This window comes from Pocillopora damicornis, chromosome 4, assembly GCF_964200805.1.
Source record: "Pocillopora damicornis chromosome 4, jaPocDami1.2, whole genome shotgun sequence".
NCBI lineage: Eukaryota > Metazoa > Cnidaria > Anthozoa > Scleractinia > Pocilloporidae > Pocillopora > Pocillopora damicornis.
In genome coordinates this window covers 8,400,376-8,411,112 of record NC_142673.1, presented here as the reverse complement: position 1 = coordinate 8,411,112, position 10,737 = coordinate 8,400,376, and the positions used below count along the sequence as shown (strand labels likewise).

Sequence of the window (10,737 nt, the reverse complement as noted above, 5' to 3'; positions counted from 1 at the left end):
AATTATCATGAACCTCATCATTGTTATTATTATTACTACTTTAATTTTACTATTATCGTTTTTTTTTTAATTTCTTGCAGTAAATACTTTTGTGAACTCGAATCCTTCTCCAGGAATTCTGGTCAGCAGGTGATCTGTGATTTTATTGGCTGAACTATTTCTACAAATACAAACTTTCACAGGCTAATTTCTTTTACCAGGGAGTTACGGAGAAGCTACGGCAATTGACACCCTATTAAATACTGTAATAACTTCACAGATCTCTTTGCAGTTGAAAGAAAAAAAATTACACCGTCAATGCAGTCTCCTGAGGATTTCCTATTTTGACTTCAAAGAATTTAAGACTCCTGTGAGGCTATTTCTTAGTGTTACATGAGCACCTTTTTCAAACCCATAAATGGCAGTGTTTTGTATATCGCCGGAGCTCACCAGAAAAATTATGTCTAGTTCGACGCTTGAATTAGATTATTATGTGAAACTGTCGCAAGTTGTTCATTCCCACTTTTCATTGAAGAATTTTGAATGTTTATTTCCCTTCCGCCTCGATTAGCTTCGCTATTTTATGGGTAGGGATTGTTACATGTGTATTTAAATTGTCAAATAAAATAAATTTATTTAACAGACCTTGTTACTTAGACGTCACTGGGCCAAGTTCGTGTTCTTCTTGTTCATTTTGTCGCTGTGTGCATGGGCACAAAGTCATCGACCCACAAGATAAGATACGGCGAAACTCGCTCCTGTATGTAGAATTCATTCCGGCATATATGACGGGATTGATAGTGTTTGAAACGTAAAGAAAAAACATGCACAACAGTTCTATATTTCTTGGCATGTGTGATACTAATGAAAAACGTTTCATTATGACTATAATCCAGAAAGGAATCCAACATGCCAAAAAAGTAAAAACAACAATGAAGAGGGACCTACTCAGTCGAATTTCTTGAATTGAAACGCGCGCGTCGTTCCCTCCGAGTCCTCTCCACGAGGGAGAAATCCCTGTCAGATGTTGACGAACAACTTTTAGAACTCTCGAGTAAGAAAAAGCTGTGGCAACCATAGGGATGACAAGAAAAAATGTTAAAACAATTATATAGTGGATAAGCTTGCCGCTTTCCCCAAGGTGTTTGATAGAACATTGCGCATAGCCAGGCACAAACTCATAGTCTTGCAATTTGGCCAGTTTCAGAATTGTGATGTAACAAGCCACAAACAACCAGACGAAGAGCACCCATAAACGAGACTTTTTGGGTGAAAATATTTTCTGGTAGGCTGTGTTTGATCTGCACATACGAACATATCGGTTCACAGCTGTTAAACCCATGGTTGTCGGTGAGATGTAGATCACGAAGAGATTCATGAAGGCGTGAAATTGGCAAATGGTTTCTCCAAACGACCATTTTCCTGTGAACAGAACTATTTCAGCGAGAGGCATCACAAAGACAGCGGAGAGCAAGTCGCTCACAGCCAATGCTATGATGTAAAGATTAGTGGGGGTGCGTAATCTTGGATTTCTGTAAACAGATAAGCATACCATGATATTTCCTGCCAGTGAGAGGATGTTTAAAACGACCAAAGAGGAGCCTTCGAGGATAACCAGCGCTAAACTTCTTGATGCAAGATCGTCGGCCATCTTAGGTAACTGCGCTTCCTTGTCTCAGTTGTAGCTAACAGTGAACACAACGAGAAAAAGCAGCACACTGCTAAAAATCAAGTCAAAATGCTGAGATATGGCCCGAAGCACTATTGTTAACCATCAAAAACCGGAATACCAGCCAATATTCCCATATAAAGAAACCGATCTTACACCCGTGAGAAAGAAAAGGCAAACCTTAAAAAAAGCGAAAACAGAGTCTTTTCGATTCATAAAACCGATATTTGGTTTTGGACATTACGACAAAATCCAAATATAGGCACGGTAAGGAGTGCTTGTCGAAGTAAGGTCTAATAAAAACAGGAAATATCTGCCTCTCGCTAAAATTAGTAAATCTCGGAATAACTTTGGCTGAGGCGCTCTTGAACTTCAGTCCTGTTTTCTAGCTTCGTTCTGTTTCCTCTCATTTATATTTAGAAACGTTTTCTGCAGTAAAATAATGAAATTTAATTTAAAGAATGTGTTTATGACTGTTTGTATTTTAAAAAACTACTTTATAATTAAACTGCAAAGCGTGGGAAGTTGCTCAATGATATCGTCCTCAAGGCTATAAGCGTTGGTTTTTATTCAAGCTATGGTTTTATTTAAACGTGACTGAAATGAAACGTAGACCGAAAGATTTCTCAAGTGTTTGAGGCTCTAAGCTGAAGTGTTTAAAATCGATAGCGACTAATTTCCATCAGTATTTTTGAGCTTATAGTGAACCGTTGCTCAGACATTGTTTAATAACCAGTGTTATGGAATGAAAGATAATTACAATCAGAAACACAACTGTAGTGGTTATAAAAATGGGAAAGTCAGCTTTAGAGTTAACACGAACCCATAATAGTCGGGCGATACTTGCGCAACTGAGATAGTGAAACAACTGTGAGGAAGTGATCTGTATGTCAATTTCGCAATACACCCGTGAAGGGCGAATACAGCAAAAGTAAATCAACCGAAATCATATATTTCAATTGCGGAATAAAGATGCTGTTAGACTAATACTATTTAGCTGAAGCTAGAAACAAAACCGAAGTAGTTGTGAAAATGAAGACGGAAAATACCACTCAGGCTTGAACAGAATTCGAACAAACGACCCTCCTGGGATATCGACAGCGTGATTTAACCAAGAGCTAACAAGCCAACTGAGAGCTTGTCACGATAACAACTCTTTATTTCTTTTAACGAAAGATTTCGTGAATGTTTTAACTTTTTTTCCCTCTTGGAGTTTTTACACTCCGAAGCAAAATCATTATTACTCGAGCAAAACTGTGAGACGTAATGATAATTACAATTTGAGGCGGTACATCTGCTAATAGTAGTGATGCAATTTTCTGATAATAATCCTGATGACTGATCATGGTAAAGAGCAAGTACTCAACTTTCCATTTGACTGGAAAGAAAGCCTTTATTTTTTTAAATTCTTTTTTATTCTTTATTCTATGTGCAAAAAAAAGAAAAGTGAGATAGTTTGCCCCGCAATAGCTGCAAAGCTAATCGTGGCAGGGCAAGACAAGTACATGAATAACACAAATGACCTAATATCTAAAGACAAGGAGTCACTGACTCTTAAATGATAACACAGAAAAAGAAAAGCAGACATTTAAACACTTAGCAAGTGTATCTATGCACCTACTTTTCAATAATCATGAGGATTTGAATATAATTATCCTCTTTTTCCAAGATATCAAATAGCAATTTGTGGAGAACTCTTTTGAAAACTTTCTTTGGAAGATCCGAAATATAGCTTGGTATCTTATTCCACAGCTTTACTCCGAACCGAGAGAAAGAATTGTTTTGTATCTCAAGTCTCAAATTTTTAACATAGAACTTTCCAGACGAAGACGATCGTGTATTGTATGAGTGAATATTAGACGTTTTCTGAAATAAATTTAACATGTTTGCTTGGGCTTTATCATTATTGATATCGTGCATAAGGTTGATACGGACTCATAATAAAGAAGAGTTATTGGAAGCACGTTGGTTTGGAGAAATAAAGGCCAGCCTGCGAAGTACAGCAGAAGAAGAGCTCTTTTCTGGAGAATTAGAATTTTCTTAAGATAAGTCTAGAATGCCTAACCCCAGGTAGCAAGACCATCGGTTAAATAAGGATGAATTAATGACATATAGATATTCAGTAGTAATGGTCCAGCTATAGATTGTCGTAGCTGTGCAAGAAGCCCAACATTTTTACTAATTTTTGTAACAATAGAATCAATGTGGTATTTCCAAGAGAGATGCTGATCAATAAGAACGGCCAGGTATTTTATGTAAATTTTAGACTCGAGACGAACATATCTATTCTTTTCGTTATCAAACATACAAAGTTTGGTTGGTAAACAAGTCGCTTTTGGTAAAGATGAATTACTACAAAGTTAGATTTTTTAATGTTAAGAGTTAGCTTGTTGGCTGTCAACAGTTATAAAAGTTTTGTAGCTCATTGTTGACTATTGTCTCAAGATCTTTCAGATTTTTGTCTGCAAACATAATGTTTGTGTTATCTGCAAAGAGGTAAAACCTAAATTTATTTGAGCATCTGTGGGTATCATTGACATATAGCAAGAAAAGCAATGGTCCAAGAATTGATCCTTGAGGAACACCACATCCAATGACAGCTTTATCTGATATATGATGGCCTACTTGCGTTGTTTGCGTGCTATTTTTGAGATACGAGGCGAACCAATCATTAATTAATCCACGAAAGCCATAGTGATTGAGCTTATCACGCAAAATGTCGTGATCGACGGTGTGGAAGGCTTTTTTAAGATCGATGAATACTCCACAAATTAGCAATCGCTGATTGATATCTTTGTCTGTATATCATGAACAATGTCCAACATTACGTGTTGGGTTGAATGCCCCTTACGAAAGCCGTATTGCGAGGTATACAAAAGTTCCTGTTTCTTTATATAGCTCGTCAATCTGTTGGAATTTATTTTCTCCAATACTCTATTAAAATTTGAAAGTAAAGAGATAGGTCTATAGTTGTTTGCCTAAGTATCATCGTCACTCTTAAGTACTGGCGAAATTGTAGCAATTTTGAGCTTTGATGGATAAGTCCCTTATCTGATAGATGTACCAAGTATCTCCGAAAGAACAGGAGCTATGACGGCACTTGAACATTTGAATAGTTTGGTAGGTGAGGAGTATAAACCATAAGATTTATCATTCGGTACGAGTAATATTTCTGACAGTAATTATTCGGGTAAAACAGGTTGAAAAAGGAAGGATGAAATTGGAGATTTGCACTTATCAACATAGTCTAGTTGATGTTTTTGGGGTCTGTTTCCGACTGTTGCAAAGTGTTCATTAATAATGTTAGGTATCCGCGAACCTTCCTTAATAATTTTGTTGCGATTATTGAAATCCTTTAATGCAGATATGACTTTTAAGTTTTTTTTTCCGTTGATGTAAAAGTTCATTGATTCCTTGCCGGGTTTCTTTTCATGTTGCCCATATTATTTTCGAAAAACGTATCATAATATCTCCTTTTGCTTAAGCGTATCAGTGTACAAATTTTATTTCTATAGTGTTTGTACCTAACTTTGTCTCTAGTTTCATACAATTTATTTTTAACCTTAATCGCCGCTTTAATTCCATTAGTTTAGATAGCTGCTTTGCTTTGGGAGTAGATCATTTTTTCATGGGGGCATGCTTGTTGACAATTGTATTATACTTGTTGTAAAACGATAAAAACAGCTCTTTTTGATTCACGAAACCGATATTCGGTTTTGGATATCATGACAAAATCCTAAATATGAGCATGGTAAATATGGGCATGTTGAGGAGTGCTTGTCGAAGTAAGGTCTAATATAAACAGGAAATATCTCCCTCTAGCTGAAATGAGTAAATCTCGGAATAACTTTGGCTGAGGTGCTCTTGAAGTACATTCCTGTTTTCTGGTTTAGTTCTGTTTCCTCTTATTTTTATTTAGAAATTTTTTTTGCTGTAAATATTTTAAATTAAAATGAAATTTAATTTAAAGAATGTGTTTATGACTGTTTGTATTCTTTGTATTAAAACTGCAAAGCGTAGCAAATTGCTCAATGATATCGCTCTCGAGGCTATAAGCGCTGGTTTTTATTCAAGTTGTGCAACAAGGTAAGTTGTGCTTTTAGCCAAACGTGACTGAAATGAAACGTAGACCTAAAGATTTCTCAAGTGTTTCAGGTCTCTAAGCTGAAGTATTTAAAATCGAAAGCGACTAATTTCCATCAGTATTTTTGAGCTTTTGGTAAATCGTAACTCAGACATTATTTAAGAACCAGTATTATGGAATGAAAGATAATTACAGTCAGAAAATGCAAACACAACTCAAATGCAATTTGCGATCAAATAAAGATTGCAAAAGCCGTTCACTAAGGTAGGAAAACACCACAGATACCATGGTAAGAGTAACCCAGATAGAAGAGAGAATTGTAAGGATGCAGACGATTCAAACCACCCTTAACGCTTCAAGCTTAATGTTTTTAAGATGGAAAACCTGGGAAGAGGCTGGCTTTATGGCATAAGCCAAAAACGAACAATGGTTTTTAAAATTGGAGTAGTTAAATTCTTCATATTCTTCTTTTATTAAAGGCCTGAGGGGATAGTTTACAGCAAAATTGGATGAACACCTGATTTTAGTTTCCCTCTTCTTTTTCGTGTACTTTAGTTCCACTCGTTCAACCTTACAAGACAAGTGGTAACTGAGGAAAGTAACAAAAATATACAAAAATAAGGAATCGTCTGACCCTGGATCCAGAGTCCAGTCCAACATTTAATGTGTAAAACAAGAGGCTAAACGGAGCCTATATTCTGGCCGGATTTGCGGTTCAGAGCGTTATGGAGATTAAGATTTTGGAACAAGTTGATGCTATGAAGAATTGGAAATACTAAAATCGCTACATGAAATGCGGAAACTAACGTAAAGTACCGCGGCAAAGTCAACAGAAAAGGAATAAGTCACTTTGTGACTTGGCTCGAGTCACGGAGAAATCCAGAATGATGGTAACCATCCAACCCTGCAAAATAATCAACGCATACTCGGGCGTTCCATAAAACCAGTACTAAATATAATCCTACGTTTATCAAATTTCCGGTTGAAAAAGTTCACCAACTTTAAACGCTGCTATTCAAATCTTTCTCTGCCTGCACGACCCAAATTCCCCTATTTTCCATTCCTAAGTCAAGTTTCGCCTCACAGTCGCTCCATAAATATTTGCACTTGAACGTGATGATCTTTGTTTACAAAGTTTTCTCCCGCTTACATCTAATAACAAACCTCTGAAGGTTTCTGCCTCTGAACGATATACCACAGAAGGCATTTTATGGATCGCAAGTTTTTCGACTTTTCGATAGTCTTTTTTGAGTTTGTTTCAGAGTTTTAGCTAGTCTTTTAGGATCTTGCTTTTATATCGGAATGATTGGAATGTTGGTTCGTATCTTAGAATTTAGCTTAGCTTCTTCCTTATAATTTCATATTTCAGTTTACGATAAGTACTTGGATACCTCGACTACGCTAATAAACGATTCAAGTCTTTTCCGTACAATATATCCTCGCTTCATAGTGCGTCTTCATTAGCGAAACTCATAGTTGACGTTAAATTTGCTTCGCTTGTGTCGGCCGCTACATACTGAAAACCAATGGCGTCTTAGTCTTAAGCGTTTTTCCGCATTTCAGTCAGGTTTCGAGTTTTTAATGTGAGTTTCCATTTTCTCTCTGTGACATTTTCCTTTGTCTTGATTAACCGCTGTAATTTCTTAGATCTTTGGTTTTCCGACACTTGATGGAAACGCGCTCTGTTCTCGGCGACGCTTAAAATGGCTCAAAATCTGAAATTAGAAGATCCTCGCAGCTAAGAACACTACTGAAACTAGTAGTTGTAAATAGGACCTGAAAAAAATTCAGGCCCGTACGGGATTGAATTTTTTTCAGGTCCTATTTACAACTACTAGTTTCAGTAGTGTTCTTAGCTGCGAGGATCTTCTAATTTCATCTCTCCACCGCAGTGCAAATATAGGGCTCAAAATCTCTTCACGTAGTTCCTCTCACTAAATTTTTCTCGTCAACACCTTTCCAAAAGTTCGTTCAGAGCAATTTTCTATTAAGTGTCGCAAGTAAACTGCGATTACATTGGTTTTACTTTGCTGTGCTCTGTGATTGGCTCAGAGCACTTTCGCCACTCTCTTTACCAATCAGATGCAAAAACTGATATCAATCACGACTTGGTTTCACTTAAAGTTCTCATTAGCTCTTAAAGGTATTTTCCTTTCTTCTGATTGGCCGTCATGATTGTTCTGGTTTTGGTTTTATAACACTCAATCGAAGACTTTATGTAACGTCAGTTGTTGTTATTACTTTATGTGGCAGACGGATGCTCAGTGAACCAGACATAAGCAAATTGAATTTAATGACGCAAATCTCAGCACAAAGTCTCTCTCCTCCTCCTGCTGATAAACAGTACAAATCCAATGAAAACTCTCCTGTCATGGCTCGCCACAAAAGAAATGTAAGTACAACTTTGGTGAGTGAATCTGTTTGTTGTTTTTTTTCTCTTGTTAACTCTTAACGCTCCAACATCAGTATGCATAATGCATATTCTCTATACTGTTCTCCATACATATCCTAAAGCAATGGCGAGGAGAATTTTTCTAACGATCAGGAGCTTCTTGAGTTTGCGATTCTTTTCTTTATTTAAGGGTGATACTGTTGGGAGAAATAAATTTGACTTAGGAACGGGGGGGGGGGGAAGGGAGGAGTAGGAGTAGGGGTCGGAGGAGGCTCCGTTATATAATTATTATGATCGATAGTCTCCCCTTTATACTCTGTTGGCGACGACTGATTCCCCGTCCGTTGCCTCCGAAAACCATGTGATCCCCTCGAAAATCCTTCTATTCCTCCATCCCCCTCTCCCCGCCCCCCTGATGAGAAAAAATGACTGGTCCTCAACCGTAACCCTGAGTTTTTCGCTTCACAATGTCTCACGGGAAGTGTTTCTTCAAGCCTCGACCTCGTGTGCTAGAGCCAGTTCTCCTTGCCCGCGTCTAGTCATATTGAATAGGGTCAACCGCCTGACTGACTGACGGACTTTACTCCGGCTCTTCCTCATCCTCCACGTCCTCCAGTGTGTCATCAGGATCAGATACGTCCTCAGTACCAAAAAACTTTTTATTCTCCCTTCCCCAGTCACAGTTTGCTGGCTTACCAATTGGCTGTAGGTCACCTTGCCTACGCAACTCTAGAGGTGGTGTTTCGCGGAGGTCTTTACTAGAACGACCGCGTTTTCCTCAGACCCTCCCCTCCCAACAGTCCTTCCAATAGATCTGCACATGCTGGTTGTATTAGTCGGGTCGGCATCGACGGACAGACTGTTAACCAGCTAAGTCCCAAGGTCCAATCAGCAATTCTCCCTACCTACTGCCATACTTTTCAATGTTAATTAAACAGGAGAGTTTGGCCGTATTTCAAAACTACACCTTCTAGCTGAGGAACTTGTCTGTTCTCGTAACCTCTGCTTCCTCTTGTTGTTAACAGCTTTCGGATGACGAGTGAACATCTGCTGTCATTCGGTCATGTTGGAAGAAACGTGAAATAAAGGGAGATCCGAGCGAGTATTACCTTGTTCAAATTCTTGATAATGGAGGTAAGTCTGAGTTTAAAAGGGTGAACAACTTGAGTTTATTTTTTTCTTATGGTCTGCTGTGTCATTGCGTATTTGTGTTGAGGGGAAGAAATGATCTGATCCACAAGAAAATTAAAGTTTGATTTTGAAAGTTACTAGAGTGTAAAATGTTCTCTGTTGTCTTTTGGGCTGATACGCTAGAATATAATGGCTATTATGCAGACTTACGTTGATGGGCAAAGGGGGTGGGGGGGGGGTGTCAAACAGCAGCGCTTATTGGCTCATGCAAGCAAATGAGGCCGATTTCTTGTTATGATCTCGGAGTTTTTCATGACAGAGATGGAGTCGCTTGCAACCCATGCCGCCCCCCCCCCCCCCCTTTGAAGCTAGTACATAGTTTCTTCGACCATGCACGCATTGTTCTTCTTAAGGAGGCTCCGTAGGGTTATTGCTCAATGTTGGCGCGCGCGCAGAAAACTTTTATGTTCTCGCTTTTCTAGGTCATCAAAAGCCATCTAAAGTCAATGACGAAGGTTCGGACTATCTTTTGCCGTATAAACATTAAGAAAATTATTTTCGTTACTAAGCGAAGGCTCCACGAATCAGAGGCGCTCGCCAATGTTAATCTGGCTTTGCCTTTGATTTTCTTCAATTTTCTTTAGTGAAATCTCATAGTTTTCACAATTTGTGAAATTTGTCCTGCCAATCATTTAAAAGCCGAAAAAATAGGGGTTATTCCTCGCTATTTGCAATTTTGTTTTTTCTTCGTCCATCTCAAGTTTGGTCGTATAATTTTTTTTTTTATCAACAGGCCGACTAGGAACGACACAAATATGTTTAACGGTCCAGAAAATCTTAGGAAATTTCACCGAAGGAAAGGTGAGAAATCATGCTCGAAAGATCTCTGTCTTCTTTGTCGCAAAACATAAGGTAATGGAATAAAACTTCGCCAAGATATATATCTGAGCATGCGTAAACTTTCTAATCTGTCGCGATCTGTCGCGATCTGTCGCCTTTTAGCAATCTTTCCCGCGGTGTTTTCTTTTCAGTTGACCTCTTTTTCAGGCGTAGAAGGCCTATGAATATTACGAGTGCAGTTGCTGGAAACCCACGATTTCGTCACATAAAAACTGCGTTGTGTTAAACTGTTTTTAACATACCTTTTCAGATAAGAATCGTGCGATCGTATCGAGCCGCCATGTTTGTTTTGCGTGTTGACGCTTTTGAAGCTCGCGTTATGTTCGCACCCAGATCTTGCGCGGTCAAAAACACTATGGAGCCTCTTTAAAGACATCAAGACTCAGACTAGACTTCCCTGTTATTCCCTTGCCTTGATTTTCCGATTTTTTTCCATTTGCAGGCGAGCTAGTCATACCAGACAATGCGAATGTGTACTACGCCCTGAATTCAAGTATGGAATCTTTGCTGTTCAAACTCAAGAAAAAGGAAGATGAAAAGCCGAGCTAAGGTATGTTTTCGAGTTTGTTTCCATGTTTATTG

At 38.3% G+C, this 10,737-nt stretch overlaps 1 protein-coding gene across 1 annotated transcript in view; it reads right to left on the bottom strand.

The window, feature by feature from the left end:
- LOC149046700 (melatonin receptor type 1A-like) overlaps positions 1-1,916 on the bottom strand; it is a 3,669-nt gene extending 1,753 nt beyond the window's left edge. Inside the window, exon 1 of the mRNA XM_089203873.1 lies at positions 1-1,916. This exon is cut by the window's left edge and continues 1,753 nt beyond it. Coding sequence (XP_089059999.1) covers positions 629-1,630 — 1,002 coding nt within the window. The 5' untranslated portion in view covers positions 1,631-1,916 and the 3' untranslated portion in view covers positions 1-628.
- Between the last annotated feature and the right edge of the window lie 8,821 nt (positions 1,917-10,737).